At 43.2% G+C, this 22,484-nt stretch overlaps 1 protein-coding gene across 2 annotated transcripts; it reads right to left on the bottom strand.

Moving 5' to 3' along the window:
* Positions 1 to 3,561: 3,561 nt before the first annotated feature.
* Prkar1a (protein kinase cAMP-dependent type I regulatory subunit alpha) lies at positions 3,562 to 22,270 on the bottom strand. Of its 2 annotated transcripts, none has more exons than XM_027425806.2 (11): positions 22,122 to 22,270; positions 18,879 to 19,061; positions 13,537 to 13,707; positions 12,581 to 12,672; positions 12,321 to 12,382; positions 11,383 to 11,429; positions 10,620 to 10,778; positions 8,631 to 8,691; positions 7,468 to 7,589; positions 6,616 to 6,697; positions 3,562 to 5,796 (listed from the first exon to the last, which is right to left on the bottom strand). In XM_027425806.2, exons 2-11 carry the CDS (start codon positions 19,053 to 19,055, stop codon positions 5,624 to 5,626), a joined length of 1,146 nt encoding a protein of 381 aa, XP_027281607.1. In that variant the 5' UTR covers positions 19,056 to 19,061; positions 22,122 to 22,270; the 3' UTR covers positions 3,562 to 5,623. The 2 variants fall into 2 exon arrangements, with proteins under 2 accessions (XP_027281607.1, XP_035303216.1); XM_035447325.1 differs by lacking the exon at positions 22,122 to 22,270 and adding an exon at positions 21,710 to 21,830 and having other exon boundaries at positions 18,879 to 19,068.
* Between the last annotated feature and the right edge of the window lie 214 nt (positions 22,271 to 22,484).

Genomic DNA, 22,484 nt, shown 5'->3' with positions numbered 1-22,484 from the left:
TATATGCAGGTACAGTGTTCTGCCTGGTCCACAAAAAAAAAAAAAAAAAAAAAAAACCTCATCTCCCAAACAGACCTAAAATTCTATAAATCTCAAGTTAATGCAAAAAAAGGAAAAAAAAAAAACAAACAAAAAAACCCTTTCTACTGCCATTCCAATGTCTATAGAAATACCAACTAAAGGTAAATTTGCTCAGAACGGGGACACTTCAGTTTGAAGAGTACTATCAGCTGAGGAGCTGTGTGGCTCCGGTGGAGTGCTTGCCTAGCAGATGCAGAGCCCTGGGTTCAAACCCCCAGTACTACATAAAACCAAGCACACTGGCAATGCTTGCAATGCCAGCACTCAGGAGGGTCAGAAATTCAAAGATATTCTCAGCTACACAGTGAGTTCAAGGCTAGCCTAGGCTGCGTGAAGAAAATAACACAAGTCAAAACTCAGACACAGGGGAAACTGGCAGCAAGTCAGGACTGCATGGGTGAAGAGTCAAGTAAAAATAAAGGGCTTCAGCAGATCACTTTGTCTTCTGATGAAAGCTAGAGGATCAAAAAGTATGAGGGAAGGAGGAAAAGGCACCACTAAGAGGGACAAAGTCAAGAATCAGAAAGGCTACCACAGACTTGTACGTATATCCAGAGACAGACAGGACAAACAATAGTAGTGTTGTTTTCATCTTGACTCGAGGGCTAGCCTGAAACTCCCAAGTGCCTGGATTGCAGGCATGAGTCACCATGCTTGTCTTGCAATGGACGGTTCTCACTCACCCTAGCACCCCACATTAGAGGTACACAATCCCTGAACCCAGTTTGCTCAATAACATTGCTTCTATTCACCCTAAAGCCTCGCCATGCCCCAGACACTTTACCAGCCTGAGAGTCGACATACAGGTTTGCAACCCTCCTGAATATACATAACCCCCTATTTCCAATGTGCAAGGAGGAGAACTAAGGCTCTCAAAAAGATTAAAATCATATCATTTTGTGGTTCAGACCTATTCTGAAGGGAAGTTGGTGAAGATAAATCTGTTAGCAGGAAAGACTCATACCAGAAAATACCAGACAAAAAGTGTAAAGTTGAAAGCTGGCCTGGGCTATGGAAAGAAAAAAGGCAAAAATCAGCTCTTTAACCAAGGAATCTTAGTGCTAAAGACTCTCCCATGTAGGGTGGCCCTTTCATCAGGTACAGCTTTTTTTTTTTTTTTTCAAGATGTATTTACTTATTATATGTGTACAGTGTTCTGCCTGCATGTATGCCTGCGAGTCAGAAGAGGGCACCAGATCTCATTACGGATGGTTGTGACCCACAATGTTGTTGCTAGGAATTGAACTTAAGACCTCTGGAAGAGCAGCCAGTGCTCTTAACCACTGAACCATTTCTCCAGCCCTGAGGCACAGCTTCTCACGTCATCACCTGTTTCTCCTTTTCTCCCCTGTGGAGGAAGCACTAGGAAGCCACTGAAGAATTGGGGGGAGGAGGGAGTGGAATCCTATGTTGAAAAAAAGGTTTGAGACTTTCAACCACTTGGGTGAGTTGCACTCCACCTCCAATCCAGCCTCCCTTGATGCAGACCAGCTTCTGAAGATTCTAGAATAAAATTTCTGATCTACTTTTCAAAATCAAAGTAACTGAATTTGATCATGATATGTTGATAGTGTTGAATAACTACATATACTTTACTTTTAAAATTCTAACAAAAAAAAACCTAAGACCAGCATTTTTCAAAAATACCAGAAAACACAAACATTCCATTCTCAGAAGTATCAAGTTCTCAAGGCTTGCTCACACTGAATCATTGCTCAACTTCCCATGAAAAAGTATTCTGAGTCTATGTGAAAACTTTCCATGTTACCACTGACAAGCAAATAAAAAGATGAAAAGACTATACAATGTGTGAACTGGTGGAAACCAGTTTGGAGGGGTACGCCACAGCATTCTCTCAAAGCAGGACAATTTAGACCTAAGGATAAGCCAACTCTCTCACATGCAGCACCCTTGGCCACTCAAGAAATACCCAACCAGGCTCCCAAGAGTCTCTAGTGCAATTCCGCCAACTACAGAGTCTCATCTGGTGTGGTGAAGATGCAGCGTGTTAGTTACACTGCTGGTTCTCTAACACTACTGCATCCGCCTACGACATATACTTTCACAGTAACAAACAGCTTCTCACACTCAGGAACACGAACCAGTACATGAGCACCATCCTTATGGATCTTTTAAACAGTGAGTGAATCCATCAACTTGCATGAAAACACACCAAAAATGTGGTGCTGGGCGGCGCCCCAAAATGACACATTCACAACTGATAGCTAAAACGAAGCATCGGGTGGGAAAGGGTACACCAGAGAATCAACGCTTCACTGCTCAGCTCCAGTCATCCAAGAGTGCTTCGGGTAGTGTGGCACTCTCGGGGTCACATTAGTTGTACCAAGTAGGAAAACTTGCAAATACAGAAGCCACAGACTAAGGAACAGCTGCAACTCATTTGGGGTTGACAAACTGAGACGAAAGAAAAAGCTCTCCACCTAGTGGCAACTTTTTAAAATCGCAAAGCTACTCAAACTAGTTCTTAACATGAAACAAACAAAAAATGAGGACACCCATGGATGGTTTTAGCTACAGGGAGTCACAATGAAGTCACAGCTCAAAAGTTATGTCATGAAACACATTTTAGTATGTACACAAAAATGATGATTCCTATGACAAGATCCCAAAATGTAACAAGGGAGAGATTTATGGTTCCCCTTGACAGTTAGCCACTATTCCTAACCAGAGTTTTGGTCCACCTGAGAACACACTGCCAGGGCTTAGCAAAGTATCACAAAGGGTCCAACCACTTATGGTTGTCAATAAGTGATACAACATAACAAAACCAAACCAAACACCATTGTCACTGTGCTACTCAATTTTAAAATGTCAACGCAACAGTGAAATGCATCATGGGCCAAGTTTTAAAGGATGGACTAGACTATTCTAAAGACAACAGATCCTGACTTTCTTCAGTTATGGTCCATCCAGTTGGTAGGAGGAAGGAATTCTGAACCTGTACAAGGTACACCTTACAAAGCAGAACTCAGCCACTAATGCTGGCTTCCCTGCACATGAAGAGCCCAGTTATCAATACACGGAGTAACTCAGCTCACTCCTCAAACTTGAGGAGCAAACATTAGAAACAAGGCTTGATATGTGCAAGATAAACACATCTCTAAGTAGCTAAGAGCATATCATACAAACCAAACTCCTCTGACACAGAAACCAAGCTTCCCAGCAAGTGTGTAAAGTCACAAGGCGTGCACAGGTCTGTCCTGTGAAAAGGAAACCATGGCTTTGGACAGTCTTCCTTCCGCAACTTGTTAGTCAATCTGCCACACACCCCTGAGCATTTTAACAAGGTTTTGAGATCCACCCTATGACAAATTGAATTGGAACGTATTAAAAATAAATACATACATTACTTTTGTCAAAACACGAATCCCAAAATTCATGTTCACTCTTGTCCACTGAACTTTTGGGGAGGGGCAGGAAGAAAAGGAGAAAAGGAAGAGAAACTGATTCATTTAAGAATTTAAATTATTTAATCTTTTTTATTCTGTGACCTACCATTGAGACAGTCTGTAACAAAAGAACAGCGTATATTAGATTAGCACACAGTATATCAAACTAGTATCCAGGAAACAGCAACTGTCCCTTTGGCCATCTCCGCTTTCTTAGTAGATCTGATTCATCCACCCATTCAGAGATGATGGTACCTAGAGTCCACAAAGACACAGTATGCCAACCATAACTTCTGACTAATATTTAAATTGCACAACGATAAAGCTTTAAATGTGGTAATTTTTAAATTTAGACTTATCTTGAGAAGTCTAAGAGTAAAAACTACAAAAGGGAGTAACCAGCAAGCTAGCATTATGTGGAGCTCTCTGGAAAGCAGGGTGTGTATCTGTATACAACAACAAAGGGATATATACACACAAAAATGCATCTTGTGGCATTCTACATCATTCATGTAAGTACATTTTTGGCATTTAAACAAATATCAAATTAAGCTTTAATCTAATAACATCATTTTTAGTTTTTAAATATAAAAAAGATAGCCAAACACAAAGTACAGAAAAACCCTCATTGAAGATAGTTAGAAATAGCAACAAGGTAGCTTTCTACCCCACACTAAAACCTAAATGAAACTTCTTTCCCAAGTTAGTAACAACCTAAAAGCATTTCAACCCATCAAGAAAAAAAATCTGTCATAACCAATTTAAGTTAGGGGAAACGGTAGGAGGGGATTATTAATCAGAACCATCTGCACAGACATGGAAAATGCTTGCAGTCACTCCCAAATAGAACCTGACATTGTACATAAACCACAGCATGCCTAGTTAGGAACTGAGAAACTTTGTTTAAAAAATAACAGTAATAAAAATAAACTGTTGGTTATCATTGGAATAATAACACATAAGGCTGGAAAATACTGAAATACAGTTAAGACTCAAACATAAGTTTACTTCAAAAAAAATAAATGAACACACACACACACACAAACAGAAATCAATAAAGTTTACCAGAGAAATTCAAGGTTAGACAGGAAAAGGTAGGACTTTCAGCAGGATGGCCTTTCAGACCACAATGCAGCCACATCCTACCCACCCTCGTTAACATAAACCCGGGAGAGACTAACTCAAGATCAAAGCTTCCTGTCTCTGGACACCGGATCCCATCCACTTTCAGCAACACTGCCTCCATTTCTTTCTTTGGGGCTTGTCCTGTCTCTGTCTATTCTCCGCAAATCCAATCTCCTAGAATCAATAACCGAGGGCAGATCACACTAGTTAATGACAGTTAACAAAGAGTGCAGACCTCAAATTCTCCCTCACAGTTCTGCATCTCATGATCAGTATTTGGCACCAGCTGGATAAGTAGTTATCATTAAAACCTGTGAGCTGAGATAGATGTAATTAAGTCACCACCCAGTATTGGCCATCTATTTGATTTCAAACTTAAAAGGCAGGTATAGACAGCCACACCGAAACAGTTCAGGGTTGGAGAAGAAACACTAGCAATATACAAACAAAACCAGGCTGAGAAGGCTGAACTAGTTGTATCTGTCTGGCAATTAGCAAAACATGGGCAGTTCCCACACTTAAACTAGTTGAATTGCAAGCAGATGTCTTTCTACTGTACTAGGATTTTTCTATATCCATTCTTCTAATCCTTAAAAGTTAAAGTCATTTATTCTATAAAGAAATACAGCAAACATGGCCACAGTCTAAATATGTCACTTGCGTCATATGGAAATGGAAATCTGTGTCACTTAGAAACCCCTGCACTTTTATTACATCATTACGGTAATTCACTGGTGCAGGACCACCCTCACCAAAAAGCATGGCACTCACTGCCCAGGTTGAACACTAGCACTGCACAGAGAGAAGCGTTAACAGCCAAGTCCATAGAACTCTCTATTTATTTGTGGACGAGCATTCAGTCAATGCTCCAAATGAAAAAAGCAACTTTTAGTATAAAGAGACAAGAAGCTGTGAAGCCAGTGGCTACTTGGCGCTGCGGATAGGGAAAGAGCAGTCTGCATGAGTGAAGCGTGGACTGGGGAGAAGAGAGGCACAGGAGGCAGATCTCAGACGGACAGTGACACGAAGCTGTTGTACTGCTGGATGTTTCGCTTGAGGATATCTGAGCATGGGCCAAGGACACGTTCAAACCGGGGTCGGTCCAGCTTAACACACTTCAAAGGGCCACGCGCAACCACTGTGGCGGCCCGAGGACGATTCATCAGCAGGGCAATTTCACCTGGAAAAGAGAAGAGCAATCAGTAAGAGTAGACTAACAACTAACATCTACATAAGCCATTTCCTTAAAGGGTCCACTTCTGAGAAAGAGAACAAAGATGTACAAACTCAGTAGAGGCCACACAACAACAAATACTGCAAACTTAGTTGGGTGGTGGTGGCACACACCTTTAATCCCAGCACTCGGGAGGCAGAGGCAGGCGGATCTCTGTGAGTTCAAGACCAGCCTGGTCTACAAGAGCTAGTTCCAGGACAGCCTCCAAAGCCACAGAGAAACCCTGTCTCAAAAAAACAAAAACTAATAAAGTCCCTACAGTCAGTCATTCATGCCTACAATCCAACACTCAAGGGGTGGAGGCAGACAGAAAGATGACTAGTAGTTAGAAGCTAGACTCACTATACAATGAATTTCAGGAAATCAAGGCTACATAAGACACAGGTGTGTGTTTATGTGTCCCCACGTCCATCTATTCACTGAGTAAAGTTAAATGTTACAGTATTTCTCTGAGAGTATAGGTTAAGAAATCTAACAGGCATCATGACAATAATCCCAACACTTAGGAGGCTAAGGCAGCAGATCTGAAGAGGGCCAGCCTACACTGTTATCTGAGGCCCTATTTCAAAAAGAAAAAAGGGCAGGGCAAGGAAGTGCACTCATTTAATCCCATGGGGCAGCCTGGTCTACAGGGTGAGTTCCAGGCCAGATTGTACCTCAAAAATAAATAAATGAAAAAAAAAATTTTAGTGTAGTTTCCCATTATGGAAAACTACACTAAAAAATACTTAAATCATATATTTGTTGTCAAGAAATTCAACATACCGAAATAATCAGAAGGCCCCAGCCGTCCCACTTCAACAAACTCTTCGTTTTCTGACCGACGCTGCAGCACAGCAGCTGTGCCCTGTAAGAACATCAGGATGAAGCTAAATTGATGCTTCCTAACCCATAGGGAAATCGAAAGATCCCTTATAGCCTCATCAGACCCTACAAAGGGTAGGGAAGGGCTCTGCAGTTATTTCAACTTGTGCTTATGTGCTTAGTAAGAAGAGGTCAGGTAATCCCCCCCCCCTCTGCCCTACCACCCCTCCCCATATGCCCTATGACTTCCATTTAACCTGCATCCCGCCACCCAGGTTCTCACCAAGCTCAAGCACTTAAAAAGGAGTTTAGAGTCAGGTTAGTAAACTTTATGTAAAGGCCCAGCTTGCTTCATCTTCTAAAATAAAATGTCAGTGAGACTATCACACTCAAGAGTTCACGTTGCTATGGCTGCATTTGCAGTGTGACAGAGTTCAGTCTCTGAAGATGCTATTTGAACCTGTTCAGCAAGCAGGATTATAGATAGATGTTTCAGATAACATAGTAACTTTTAGAATTGTAAGTCATCATCCAATAGCCTAAGCCCTTGTTTTCAACAACAATGGTTCAGAATCATATTATGCTTGAGGGGTTTTTAGCACGGTAATGTCACCCATCATGTACAGGGCCCTTCCAGAATTCTGACTCAAAGTCTATTAAAACTGTAGAAATTTACACACAAAGCTGTATTCTGAAGTAAAAGATAATTTTTAAGTAAAACTGTCAGGTAGCCCTAAAACTAAAGCTACTCAGATCAGCTGCACCCCCTCTAGGTGAACAACTCTGCAAGGAGTCAAATGTAGAACTCTGGACCTCTAAAATAATGAAGAACTCGTCCCCTGGTTCTCCTTGCACCACGATCTTCTGTCCATCCTCAAACTGGACAGGCTCCAATGCATCAGCCACTGTGAGACGCTCCCACTTGTCCAGAGACTCTGAAAGATAAGAATCCAAAGGCTGTCTCTATGGATTTGGTATAGCTGAAAAATAATAAAACACAAGCAAAATCAAACTACAGACAGACAACCTAATAGCATCCCCACTCAACATCCAGACAGGACTGTTCTAGGTGCATGGCAAAAACACCTGTCTTCAGTCACTGCCAGTCTCAGCAGGACTTGCCTTATGACTGCAGATAGTCCTCAGAGCCTTCCTTTAACTCTGGTTAGATCATATCAACTGCATCCCATGGCAAAGGGCTAAGAAAATGCAATTCTGAACATCAGCAGCAAGTAACAGATTCCCCTCACACCAGTCCAAAGGTTCTTCATTTAACCCCTCAACTCAATTTACATTTACCTTGGAATAACACAAAGAGCTAGAAAGTAACTTTTGTTCCCACAGACCCAACTGATGTTCAAAACACTAACATACAGGACAAATAAGGCAAGAAAGTCAAATCACTCTAACAAAACAACAGCAGGTTGTCATCTGGGGAAATGACCTCTCATACCCCACACAGCACAAGTTTTAACATCTCCCAATCTATGTAAGGAAATCTATAGAAGTATGGCCAATTAGCCTGCTCATTTTAAATTTCAACAGGTCTGGATCTTTTCAAAAGAAGCCAACAAAGAATCTACCTTTTCTCAGACAGAACCCATGCCATGTGTGTGACCAGGACAAAAGCTAAAGCAGGGATAACTGTAGTGTCCCCAGCATGTTTAGGACACTGAGAGAGCTTCCTGCTCCTGTAAGAGGAACAAGCAGCATCTACCCCGCCAGAAGGCTTTTCCCAAGGCTAATTACAGGGTCTGTCATGCACCAGCAAGTTAAATGAATACATGTTAAAATTACTATTGCCAAACTTTCAACACTGTCAAAATTTTGTTATGACCATGACTTGCAAAAGCAAGCAAAAACATGTATGAAAACACAAATAAGTGAGCCAGGAGACTTAAGTCATGTGAAAAGCTGTGCCAAGTATCACAAATGCTCCAATTTATCAGTTCTTCATAAAACTTTCCAAAACTCACCTAAAATAGACACTTTACTAAGGAATTCTTCATACATCTTCCTCTTCCTCAGAGTGCTTCCCTATTAAAAAAAGAAAGTCATGTCCAAAAGAGATATAACTATCACACAATGCTACAGAATAATTTGATTTACACTTTAAACTAAAAAAGGAGGAAATACAAAGTCTACTGCTGTTGCCTGACTCTCAACCATTTTTCTTTATACTGCAATGTGAGCTACTATGCAGCTCTGCACAAAGCTCTTTGTTAGGATCCCAAAGAGCAGGTGTGCAGCCCAAGGGAGGACACAGTTCTAGCAAGTAGTGAAATGCCAAGCAGCTCTCTAGAAAGCAACTAAGCAGCCAATGCATGAACAGGCGTGAGACGCCCATCAACAGTGTGGCTGAGTATCTCCTTCCCCACAGGCTATGGGCAGAGAACAGATGACTGCCAGCTACATGACAAGGACAGGCCCACAGTCCTAACTTAACTAGGCTTGTAGTGCCATACCATCCGCAACACTCTAGATCTCATCTAAGACAAAGTTGACTGGGTGTACTTGGAAGAAAACACGAATACCCTATGTGCTTTTTGACAAACTCTGCACATAAGGTAATTGACCCCAATACTACTACATCTACCTGTGTAAGTGTGTATGTTCGCATGTGCATATTACACACACCATCTGGCCTACATAGCCACGGGTTCCACATCTGCAGTCAATTACATACAGAAATGTTTATTTATGGGGTGTGTGTGACATACTTGTTAAACATGCAGACTTTCTTCTTGTTTCCTACAGAATGCATCAACCATCTATTAAACAATGTTTACTGTGCTTTCAATATCGCAGCTAAGCAAGCTAGTGATGGCTTAGAGTATATGGAGTATGTACACAGGTTATGTGCAAACACTGTATCATTTCAGACAAGGGACTTCATCGTTCATGGATTGTGATGCACACAGCATAGAAAACCAGAGGGGGGGGAGGGGAACCTGCAGCTAAGGAGCTAATGAAAACAAGCCAAGGGAGAAAGAGTCATTTTTCCTTAGGGGTGTGGCGCTGGAAGGCTGCCCATGCACTGGGATTTCAAGCAGCACTAAGACTCAGTGGGATACATATACATATAAATATGTACACACACGGGTTCACAGAGGGGAAGAGGGACAAGAGTCGCTCTGTCTCAGGTCCAGGAATGTGAAATTGTCAAAGAACAAGTAAAAATATTATTTTAAACAAAAGAGACACCCACAAAAACTTCAAAGCTTGTAAGATGGCATTTTTGTTAATTATGTGTATGTTGGAGTATGGGTTTGTGCACATGAGTGCAGTGCCTATGAAGTCTAGAAGAGGGCATCAAATCCCCTGGAGCTGGAGTTATAGGTGGTTTGAGCTGTGTGGTGTATGAAATCAAACTTGGGCCTGCTGCAAGAACACTACACACTCTTAATCTCCGCAGCCCCAGACTATGCATCTTCAAACAGCCTGTGGACACCAGGAAAACTTAAACCATTCAGGATGGCTAGGACTATTCACTGGGACTTAAAACACCTAAAGCTCTGTAAGGTTATCACAATTTCTCAAGGAATCTCACTGTAAGCATAACGCCTCCATGGTCTTATTGCTTTGGTAATTCCTCTAAGAAGGCAGCATGAGTTTATTATGGATAACCCCATTTCGGTTGAGAGAAGATGATTACTTCTGGGTAGCTTTAAATGACCGTATGCACTTAAAACCAGTCCAGTAGGCAATCTACAGTGGGTAAGATTAAGATTCACCCACTAGCAGACAGACTGTTAAGACAAGCTGACCACAACCTACACATATTTCTCTGGTTACTCCTGACCTAACTTGTGTTTTACTAACCCTGTCTCAAGCAATATTATTATTATTAACCAGAACCTAATGCAAACTATTCATCCATTAAAAGTAAAGAAGCCTCCTTTTAACTTGGTGGTAACAGTGCAGACCAGAGCTCTAAATCACATGCTGAAGCCCTAGCCTATTACCATGAGGATTCTTCGGTAGCTGTCCCGGTCGATGCCCCACAGCTTCACATTTGTCTTCGCTTTAACAGTGGCTGCTCTAGGTGTTCCATAAATCAAAGCCAGTTCTCCAAAGCTCCCTCCTTCCCCAACACTGGTTGCCCATTCATTATTGACATAAACCTAAAATAAAAATGACATAAAAAAGTGTTTCTAACTGTATACAACTCTGCTAATTCTCAGACTTTCCAAAGGAAGAATTCTGAACCTGTTTTAGCATATACACTACATCTGCAAAACAGAGCAGAGCAAAACCACTGACAGTTGGCAAGCTAAATGATGTGATCAAGGTGCCCTAGCCAGATGCTGAGGACAAATGTTCTGACAAGCATCAATATCAAAAGACATACAATTACAGAATGCTGTGCTGGGCGCTTGCTTTATGTGTCATTGAATAATCCTATGGAGACTGAGGTGATTTTTATCCTCATTTCACTGGTTAAAGAAACAAAAGAGAAATTTTAAAAGCTGTACTAATTCCACAGTGGAGCCCTGAGCTCTCTTACACCATAGGATACATGCATTTTCCAACTGCTACCCTAGTGAAAGTAGTGAACAGTTATGTATAGAGAGGCAAGCTACCTTTAAACTTGTGTCATAAAAATACTTGGCAAATTGACTTATCTAGGCTATCATCATCTGCCCTTGTAAATACTATGTTTATTGCTTAGAAATTAAAAGTTAAAATCAAGATTATCAACACATTTTTGCTATTAGTAAATCTTACATCCATTTCTCCTTGATCAATCACGTAGAAGTTATCCCCTTCATCACCTGGAAGGCAGTAAAAAGTCAGACCATTAACAAAACGATCAAATTAATATTAAACAGTAAACTCGTGGGTGGATGCTAAATGACTGAACTTAAGGGAAAAAACAAGCAAGGCTTTTTTCAAAGACTGACATGACATTAGCCATTCCTTCTGGTCATCTCATAGTATCTTTTAAAACTGTACTATAATAAAGCCACTTATGGGACCCATGAGACAGTTCAGTGTGCAAAGGCACCTACTGCCAAATCCGACAAGCCGAGTTTGATTTTTGGGACCCACATGGAGGAAGGAGAAACCAATCTCTGCAAGATGTCTTCGGAACGCCACAAGCCAGGGCTGCAGCACATACATGCCCATGTGCGAACACATAACACAAAATAAAATCTAATTTTAAAAATGTTAAACCCCTTACATAAAGTTAACTGCTACAGAATGTACAAACATAACAAACAACTCAACAGTTAATAAGAAAAAGGCTAGGCTGCCACAAAATGGGAAAATACTTGGCTTATGAAGATTCATGTCTACATGGGCAAAACTGGTTAAGATTCTGTACCAGGCATAGAACCAAATAACAGATGGCTTGATTATATGATGTAGAATGTGGGTGGTTTTGCTTATTTGATCTTAAAATCAATAAAAAGGATATGTGACTTACTGTTCTGAAATTCTATACAATATCCAATGATAACATAGACATTCCCTTCAATGGTGAAGTTACCAAAAATACTAGTCCCATAGAGAAAGTGTTCCTTTTAACTCAGAGGACTGTTTAATGAAGAAGAAAATACCAAGACCTACAGACTCCAAAAAAAAAAAAAAAAAAAAAAAAAAAAGAAGCACTCTCATCTCACCTCCTTTCCTAGAACCACAACGCATGCAGCAGCCCTTACCTTGCTGAATAACTGTCTCTCCAGCAATAAAGGAGACTGGGAACATGGCATCAAAAATGTCACTGCAGGACAAAAGAGGTCTGGGGTTAGACTTCACAGGTCTCTTCTGCAGATTTCAAACCACCTTAGCATTAAAGCTCTCAGATTCTCAGTTCTGTCACTTGGTACACACAACTAAGAGCCTACAACATTCAACAGTGACAAAAGTTTGGTGCCACCACCCCATTGGGAAAAGTGTAAAAACAGGTACCTGCACCTACCTTCTCTCATTATCATCAAGATGTGAAAACAGCACGTTCTTTTCGATGGCTTTGGCTAAAGCAGCCATTGTCTTATAATCTTTGGGTATGACCTAGAAAAATATTAAAGGACAAATGACAACCTAGAAACCAAAGACACTTCATGTTTGCATCTTGCATTTCAGTTAAATGCCATGCTACATAATGGTATTTAAACAAGGCTATTTTAAGTTAAATATTTCCACTACAACACACCTGTATGATTCACAGTCCTCAACAAATACTGATTAATCCTCTTGCCTAGAGCCAGGCTTGTATTTAAAGGTCAGTACTTGATTCCAAGTTAACAAGTAAACTGAAAACACCTAGACCAAGATCATCACTCTGAGGCAAATCTAAGCACTTTATAGCAAACAGTCATTTTGCTAACTGTGATCATACAGTGTTGTTCGGTTCACAAACATCACATGCCTGGGGCCTGTTTCCCCCAAAGGTTAAAACCTAACTCAATGTTGCCAGGCTCCGAGGAAGACTGGACCAGCATGAATGCAACTTGTAGAATTAAAGGTTAAAAGCCAAGCCAGGTGGTACAATTCTTTAATCTCAGCACACAGGAGGCAGAGACAGGTGGATCTTTGTGAATTCGAGGCCAGCCTGGTCTATAGAGAGTTCCAGCATGACCAGGGCTATATAGAGTAGCCCTGTCTTGAAAAATCAAAAAGGTTAAAAGCCAAAACATGAATTACATGGTATCAAGAGGCTGACAGCTTCTGCTGCTGCTGCAAAAGAGCACGAAGACCAGCAAGGCCCAAATGCAATCACTCACTGGTTTATAATCACTACTTTGTCTTCAGTTCTCAATGATAACAAGTGAGCCTTCGCCTTTCTTTGAAAGAGAACACGTACTCATCAAAGGAACACAGCTGACTACAAGGTGAGCCTCAGAGACAGTTCCCAAGCCTGGGCATCAAAACTACCTTTCTAACATAGGATGCAGCATCTTCCTCCGTGTAAACTTCAGCGCTGATAGCACCACGGCGTCGGCGGCCCTTCACCACTGGGTTGGGAGGAGGAGGAGAGATTTCGTCCTCCCTGGAGTCGGTACGAGTGCCGCTCTTCTGTAGACACTGAATCTGTTTTGCCTCCTCCTAAAAGAAAGTTGTTTTTCAGAATCTGAAAGCTGGTACTCTCAAATTCCAGTGACAGCCCAGCTCACTTCAAACCTATTCCAATACCAACATAAGGAGAACAAATCAGTTCCAAACTGGGGGAGGGGGTACACAGCAGAATAAAATCCTAGAAAAATCATTCCAACACTGTTATTCAGGGTGGCACAGCACACCTGATTAGTGGCAATGCCATCCGCTCGCTTTTAGCCAAGTCACATGAAGAGTGACATCAAGGATTTCTTATCTACTCGACCTCTCTCTAAAAAAGTTCCTGGGCCTGAAGGGATATAAAACAAGAAATGTTATCTTCTATTTCTTCACTCATTTCATCCATTCTTTGACTCTTCAAAACATCTTTCAAATTAACTCAGTAGTATGCAAATTACATAGAATAAAAGTGACAAAAAAGAAAACTTAAAATACTCACTTCTTGTCTCCTATATAGTCTAGCCCTGCCTCTGGCAAACAGATCAATTCAAGGACTCTCTACATCTCAAAAGGAGGCAAGGTGTGTGACTACCAAGGGGTAACAGAGTCCCTGTCTACTAGTGTAATCAGGAAGGGCTTCCATTCTTCAAAGCAAAGTTACAAACCCAGAAATAAAAACACAATGAGAAAAACAAACTCACTGCATTATCCACGAGTGTATTTAACTATAAGCACATTTACTCCTTAACTTAGTAGTCTAATAATCCTGCCTCTAGAAATCTTAAACAGGCTTATGTGTGAAATGACATCTATACAGCAACATTTCTTCTGATTATTTTTCTGGGTTTGTTTGGTTTTTTTTTTTTTCCCAAAATAAAATATTGGAAACAACCAAAATGAAGATCAGTGGCAATGGTTACAATGTACTCCTACAACAGGGTATCACCCCCTTGTTAGCCAGTGAGTCAGCTACAGCAGTAAAGTGCTTGAGTAAGCTTGACAACCTGAGTTCCACCCTCCAAACCCACTTGAAAACAAACTTGTAACCCCAGCACTGGGTAGGCAACAGTACCAGCTCACTGAAGATCCAGGCCAAGGCGAAACCTGTCTCAAAAATACAAGGCGGATGGCTATTAAGGAATAGACCCAAAAGTTGTCTTCAGTCCTCCACACACTTACCTACATGAACACATACAAACACATACACACAAGGAAAAAAATAAAATACTCTTTTAAAAATGAATGTTATCTGTAAACGCCCACAGATTACCTCCATAACTCGGCTACATGCAGGTGGGAAGACCTTTCACCATAAACTCTTTTATGCTGGCACAATTTCAGTCCTTGACTCATTTAAAAGTTATATATTTTAGAAAATTCACTCACTTCATTTAGGTAGTCTAGTAACTGGTAAGACCCTTCTATTTCATATTAACACAGAACTACAAAACTCACCTAAGTTCAAAGTGCAAAAACATTTTTAAAAAATTCTACCCCTCAAACTAGTCATTGTCATTTCAGAAAATTTTCATTTAAAAATTCACAAATGGGGCTGGAGGTTAAGAGCACCAACTGCTCTTCCAGAGGTCCTGAGTTCAATTCCCAGCAACCATATGGTGGCTCACAACCATCCATTATGAGATCTGGTGCCCTCTTCTGGTGTGCAGATATACATGGAAGCATAGTGTTGCATACATAATAAATAAATAAAATCTTTAAAAAAAAAATCACAAATGGCCGGGCAATAGTGGCGCACGCTTTTAATCCCAACACTCGGGAGGCAGAGGCAGGTGGATCTCTGTGAGTTCGAGACCAGCCTGGTCTACAAGAGCTAGTTCCAGGACAGCCTCCAAAGCCACAGAGAAACCCTGTCTCAAAAAACAAAAATAAAAACAAAAACAATCACAAATGAGGGGCTGGGGAGATGGCTCAGTTGGCAAAGGGCCTACCACCCCAGTATGAGGACCTGAGTTCAGATCCCCAGAACCCAAGCAAAAGCTGAGTGGGGTACACACATCTTAGCAGACAGACAGTCCCCTTTAGCATTCGGATCAGCCACTTTAGCCAGCTAACCAATGAGTGAACTCCAAGTTCAGAGAGATCGTGCTTCAAAAGATAGAGAGCACCTGACATCAATCTCTGACCTCCACATGCATGCATGCACCATGTGCACCCACTAACATACACCAACGCTATATACTACACCTACACATACACACACACACACACACACACACACACACACACACACATACACACACACACACTCCTACCTCACAAATGAAGTAACATTTGGAACTGTAATCTAATTAACCAAATTTTAAAGGTAATTCTGGTTAACAAAAACATTCTGATTTTAAGTCTTGTGGATTCCAGTGAATCTATAAAACAGCAATCTGAATATAACCTAATCTCAATGACTCAGACACATGACTGAGATCACCAACTTCTAGTGCAATGACACATTTTTATATCCGTACTCTGCTACTTACTGTCAGTCAGCTGTGAGTCTCCCTCTTAGCTCTGAATCTATTTTCCAACTAGTAATATTCCTGACTCCTCTGCATATGCTCTGCACTGAACGGAGCTTAAAACTCTCAACTCTTAGGTTCAAATTCTGTTTCTTTCCTGCCCTTGTCATCTTTCTTTGTAGACAAGCTTCACCCCCAAAGACTTGAGGCTTGGGCACATGATTTGCTTGGGCCGCAGAATGTTAAGTGGACTCGTCATACCAAGCACGCTATTGTGGTCTGCCTCTAGTGGCCTTGAATTTGTTCTTTCGCTGCCTCGAGATCAGCATGCTCTAAATAATGGCTGTTCTTTCCACTCAGATCCAGAATAAGATAGATAAAGATAGGCACATGACCAAGAAATACACTGAAACTCCAGGGTTACATGTTATTGCTGCAAAACGTAATTCCTGGGATCACAGCTATGATTTAACTTCCCTTAGATTCAATTGCTGCCTCAGCAAAATGATATCAATACTGTACTTTCCACAACTGAAGTAATGGGAAAGATATAGGAGTGTGTGTGTGTGTGTGTGTGTGTGTGAGAGAGAGAGAGAGAGAGAGAGAGAGAGAGAGAGAGAGAGAGTCAGTCACAGGAGAGAGAGAGAGAGTCAAAGGAGACACCCCTGAGAGAGAGAGAGAGAGAGAGAGAGAGAGAGAGAGAGAGAGAGAGAGTGTGTGTCAGTCACAGGAGACACCCAACAGTAATAGATACAACTCTTCTTGTTCACCAGACAGGTAAGGACCTAGTAAATACAGGCATAAGAGGACTCAAGTTCCAGGCACAATGGTCTCAACTAAAATGCAGCTGTCTCCATTGACCAACTTTTTGTGCATTTCTTCTGAAGTCATTGAAAGTTCCAGAAATATAACCCCTAGTTATTGGGGAAGGAGATGGTAACAATATGGGTTTATTTTCAGACATAAAAATTAACACACAACATATGAAATAATGGCTTTGCTAAAAGGCTAAAAATCTAGCTAATTAAAAATCCAAGTGGAATATTACATGTATTCAACTCCAGCAAGTCAGCAAAGAACCTCAACATACAAGAAAGGCGTTTTATTATGTAACTTATGTGGGGGGTGGGGGGAAGGTCTGTGCACATTAATTCTAAAATCCCAACCTCAGAGAAACTACAATAACGATTATTTGTTGCTTTCCACCTTGGCTAGTCCTTAAACACCTCTGTGGTAAATACAGGCTTTGAAATTGGTGTCACGCACTCAACACTCCCTATAAAAAGATAGGCACTTAATGTCTCACCAACTTAATCCTCTCATTTGATTTCTACTGATGGCCAAAGAAGAGGGATCGCCTTACCGTGACCCATTTCAGCCCAGATCTCCAGGAACACGCTTGATTTCAAAACAGAGCACACTCCTGGCCGGTATGTCCATTATTTAGCAATTACTTTAGTAAGACAAAGTCAGCGTTTCTACTACAGATCCAAGGTGGCAAGACTGTATTCAGAGGTGCTAGTTAGCAGTTTTCTTTTCTTCCAGTTAGTCTCATCATTCTAATCACCAGCATTTTAAAGATTTCCAAGGAAATAGTGTAAAATACCTGCTTACTAAGTTACTCAAATACCTTTTTAAAATCTCCATATACATATTCTTTTAAGTAAACACTTGACCAGTAAGAAACTGCCCAAACCAATGTTAATTTTGCAGCTATATCTACTGTAAAATTAGGTATTAACCATGTAATCAGAGAAATGAGGCTCAGCAGTTTGAACCTCTTCAAAACTTGAATATGCACAGCAAAGTGGTACATTCACCCCCAAAGATTTACAGAAGCAAATCAAATTCACTACTGGGTGAACCAAACTTTTGCACTCATCATTTCTTGAGGACAGTACATAGAAGCATCATCCTAGATGCAAAAGGCAGCACATGCTGCTCTCTGCAGAGGACTCCGGGTTCAGTTCCCAGAGCACACACACAGTGGCTCACAGCCATCCAGAACTCTAGCTCCAAGGGATCTGACACCCTCTTCTGACCTCTGTGGGCACCAGATGAGCATATGGTGCACATACATTCATGCAGGCAAAACCCTCATATAGATAAAAATAAGTAAATCTGTGTGTCTGTGGGTCACACTGACCCACACAAAATACAGATGCAACAACAGAGAATAAAAATCAAATTGCACATTTTCTGGCAAACAAGTCCTAACCAACTTTATAAACAGTAAAAATGTGATAACCATCAATCTCCTATCATCCCGTTATATAGTGAATTTGTCCATCTAACAGTAAATCAAGAGAGTTCAGAATTGATTTCGATTACACCACCCCAAGCTAGATGCAGATGTATGACTACAGTTTTAAAGGTGGGATAAACTAAAAGCTCTCCTGCTTTCTTAAAGAAGAGCACTATCGGCTGTCAACTATTTCTCAATTCATACAACTGTCAAACTACATCTGATTGATTCTACCTGTTAAATACTGTTTAAATACTATTTAAAATAGTCAAAACCAACTGTTTGGAAACCCTTTAACAGCCAAACGGCATTGATTCACTTTCTGATAGATTCTGATTTAAATTACCAAGAAACCCTTCACTGCATGCTAATTTGAATTTCTATTAGACTTCTTACTTGGTCAGAGTTCCTCCTCTCCCAAAAGGCACAAATCAACAGCAAGCAGAAGCACTGACCCTAACAACAACTGCCATGGTCATCGCAGACCTCCCCCCACTTATTTTTACCTTCTCCAGCCTCTCGAAGTATTCCCGAAGGAATGCCATGGGCCTCTCGGGTCGAGCAGTGCACAGCTGCACAATAGAATCCTTCAGCAGGGCCTGGATGTTGTGCTTCTGGACATAGATCTCACATTCCCGGAGACTCCGCTCCTCCTCACTGGTGGTAGTACTGCCAGACGCCATGGTTTTCTGGGAGAAAAGGCACGGGCGTGCTAGGTCAGCTATACAGTACAGCACAAATTTGGCCTGTGACTTGTGTTAACAGGAGTTGAGGGTGGGATATAAAATACATGCAGAATTTGAATTTTTCACAATTAAATGCTTCATTTAGTTCCTACTGTTCAATCTGAGCTGGGGACCCCCAGTCAGAGAAGACCCTAAACTCCTGGAAGGAAGCATTGAGCCAGTATGCCCTACTGAGCAAGTGAGGCAATGCTGAGGACTCGGGCCTTAAGGGAATTTCATTCAGTGATCTTGCAAAAGACATCATGGTGATGACGTGGGAAATGTGTAAATGGTAAACAGGACAGAGAATACAAGGGCACACAGGTCGGCTCTAAGTGAAAGCACAGGCACAATGAAGAACACCTGACATTCCCCTGTGTGCACCACCGTCCCACAAGCACAGCTAATGTCACATAGCAAACCACCAGGGCAGAGAAGCTGATTAGCCAAGCATTAGTGGAATCAAATTTTCTGAAACACAAAAGGAGCCTCAGGTGCCTTTTCTCAGCAATCTTTCATTCTACTGTCTTTTACTCTAACTCCAGCCCTAGACGGCAAGAGTTGAAAAGGTTGTAGTACAGGAAAATGAACTCAAGCAAACTAAGATTTTCTTTATCTAGACAGGAATATGTTTAAAAAAAAATACATGGGTATAAAGCCTACAGGATGACTCAATAGATAAAACTTGATACAAACTACGTTAATGTGAAATAGAAAGGCAATAATGGGCAGCCAAGCTGCCACGGATTAAAAGCTTGGCATTTTAACAGTCCAGTTTTCCTCCTAACTCTTAATTACTAAGCACTTGAGATTAAAAGATGACTCTCTCTCCACTCTGCAAACCAATTCGACACTAGCCACTTTTCAAATTATAAGCTCACAGACCCTCCAGGTAAAAATGTGACTTTAAAAAAAATGCCAGGATAAAGGACTATTTCCAAGTGCTGCATTGTTATCATTTTGTTTTGACAACTTTCAAGATAAAGGTCAACAACAAGCAATTAACAGATCAGGAGAAAGTTCGTGGCTCCATGACAAGCACACAAATTAGAAACCCCAAAGAGACAGGCACGCCACCGGTATTTCAGAATAAATTCTAGTGGGAAGAGTTTTACTGTAAGATAACATTTGTTTTTGCCATACTTCCAGGTCAGACACCTTATGAAACAAAAGAAAGTGGAATTTTCTCCATTTCAAATACTGAAGGCCACCAGGAACAAGGGTAGAACAAATCTTTCTTGCTTTCAAGCATATGGGTACATATGTATTTAATTGATCAGAGAAATCGTTCTCAGGTCTGGTCTCTGGCTGATACAGACAGCTCAACTGGGCCTAGTAAGTGGAAAATAGCTTATGTATTACAAGGACCAAAAAGGCAAGCACTGGTAAAGACAATACAAAGACTCCAACCAAATTACTGCAGTCACCATGGGAAACCCCAAATCATCTAATTTTATAGCCTTAATATTTTTTAACCGGGTATGTCTTTATGCCACATTTGTGCTTATTTTCCAAAGCCCAACACGACTTAGCCTCCCTCCAAAACAAAACACTTTAAAGCTGTCACTGCACTGTCTATCCGGGAGGGCAGATGCTTGAGGCAATTCGCTTCTGATGAAACCATCACTTTCAGAAGGGCTACACTGGAAGACATATTTGAAACGCTTGGAGAGCCTGTTGCTGACATGGCCCAAATCCCCCTGAAGGACGCCAAGTAACACGAACACGGCCTTGGGGGGGTCGGTCATCTAGTTCGAGCTGTCTTTTCTCTGCTCAAGAAACCTATCTACTGTAGCTCCCTCGAGTCACCAGCTGTCCCCACGGCCGTACCGAGCTGGAGGGGTTAACGGGCGCCGCGGATTTTCATGAGGGAGACAGGAAAGTGCCCTTCACTTCACTCGGGACCGTGACCACTGGGTGCAGAGGGACCACCCTCAACCCTCGCCAGGCAGAAAAGGCCTCAGACGCTGAGCAGGAGGCCGGGGAAGGCTGGGGTGGGCGGTGGGGGGAGGGGACAGGCGGGAGGGGGGGTTGGAAATCGGGAAAGGAGGAGAAGCGAAAGGGGGACAAAGAGAAACGGAGCTAGGCTGGAGTCACCGAGTGGAGGGAGGGGGTGGAGGGAGACGAGCCCGCGGAGGGGAGGGGAGCCAAACGCAGAAATGACCAGGTGGAGGCGAGGACTACAGCCGAGTATCAGGACCAGACGGAAGAACCATGGCGGATTCCGGTTAAAAACCGAGCTGTTGTCCTTCAGGAAGTGGGGGAGGGAGGACGAGCGCGGAGGCCGCGGCGCGCGGGGGCGGAGGCGGCCGGGGAGCCGAGGGAGGCCCGAAGGCCGCGCAGGGCTGGGGACACGGGGACGCCAGAGGCCGGGGCGGCACGGTGGGGCGGGGGGGGGAACACGGGCGGCCTAGGGCGCCGTGAGGGGGCGCAGGTGCGGCGCGGGAGGGCGAGGCCGGCGCGGGCGCCGCGCGCCGCCTCGAGGCGCAGGGGCGGCGTCCCCGCAGCGCGTCCCCGGGGCGCCATCTTGGCTCGCTCCCGCCGCCTCCTCCAGGGACGCGCGCGGGGCGCCGCGGCCGGTCCCGGGGCAGCCGCCGCAGATCCGCACACTGCGGGCGGCGGGCGGGAGGGCGGCGGCGGCGCGAGAGGGACGTGCACGGGGCGAGGCTGCCGGGGTACCGGGCGTCCTCGGGGTTCGGCTCGCAGCCTCACTCCTCCTCTCAGCGATAGCGGCTCCGCGACGGCTCCACCGGAAACGAGCCGACCGCGGCCAATCAGCGCCCGGCTGCTGACGTCAATGCGCCTCGCTCTGGCCAGAGCGGTTGCCTTGGCAACCTTAAAGGGGACGACGCCCGGGCTCCTCCACCCCCACCCTGAGCCCCGTCGCCTGCTGCCTAGAACCGTCCTCTGGCTAGCGCATCCACCCGTGTTATCTCGTCGCGTTTGCACAGCCCCTTCCTCGCCCTCTCCTCCCGCTAACCTGCTTTCTGTCTCCTTTCTTTCTTTCACTTGCCCCATCCTTACCTGTCTCTAGGTGTCTGCGGGGGGTCCTCTAGATTCTTCTGCGCTTGAGCGCTCTCAGCCTCTCTCCTCCCAGGGCTCCCGCGTCTGCCTCCCTCCACGCCTCTGCCTTTTCTCCCTCCCTTCAACCCCTCCTCCGGCTGACCCACGTGGGACGTTTCGGTGACAGGTGGGCGACTCCGCCCTGGATCCTGTGGGGCGGGGGAGGGGGTTCAGGACGCGGGCGGCGGGGAGATTCCTGCTGTTTTCCTTCCCTGGAGGAGGCGGAGGAGGCCCTGGCGCATCTGCCACCGCTGAGCGCAGGCGGATGCTGGGATGCTCGTGACGGACAGACTGCGCATCCTGAGTAGGCCCTGCGATACCCGA

The sequence above is a fragment of the Cricetulus griseus genome, chromosome 7, assembly GCF_003668045.3.
Source record: "Cricetulus griseus strain 17A/GY chromosome 7, alternate assembly CriGri-PICRH-1.0, whole genome shotgun sequence".
NCBI classification, from domain to species: domain Eukaryota; kingdom Metazoa; phylum Chordata; class Mammalia; order Rodentia; family Cricetidae; genus Cricetulus; species Cricetulus griseus.
The sequence above is the reverse complement of the archived record's forward strand: the minus strand, read 5'-3'. Positions and strand labels throughout refer to the sequence as shown.

What these genes read in the sequence shown, in the direction of transcription:
- Prkar1a (XM_027425806.2), bottom strand. Translation starts at nt 19,055, where the DNA reads ATGGCGTCTGGCAGTACTACCACCAGTGAGGAGGAGCGGAGTCTCCGG. An exon ending in CTGCATCCTATGTTAGAAAG is followed by an intron (nt 12,673 to 13,536) that starts GTAGTTTTGATG and finishes ATATTTTTCTAG; the next exon opens with GTCATACCCAAAGATTATAA. An exon ending in CTTGATGATAATGAGAGAAG is followed by an intron (nt 12,383 to 12,580) that starts GTAGGTGCAGGT and finishes TTTGTCCTGCAG; the next exon opens with TGACATTTTTGATGCCATGT.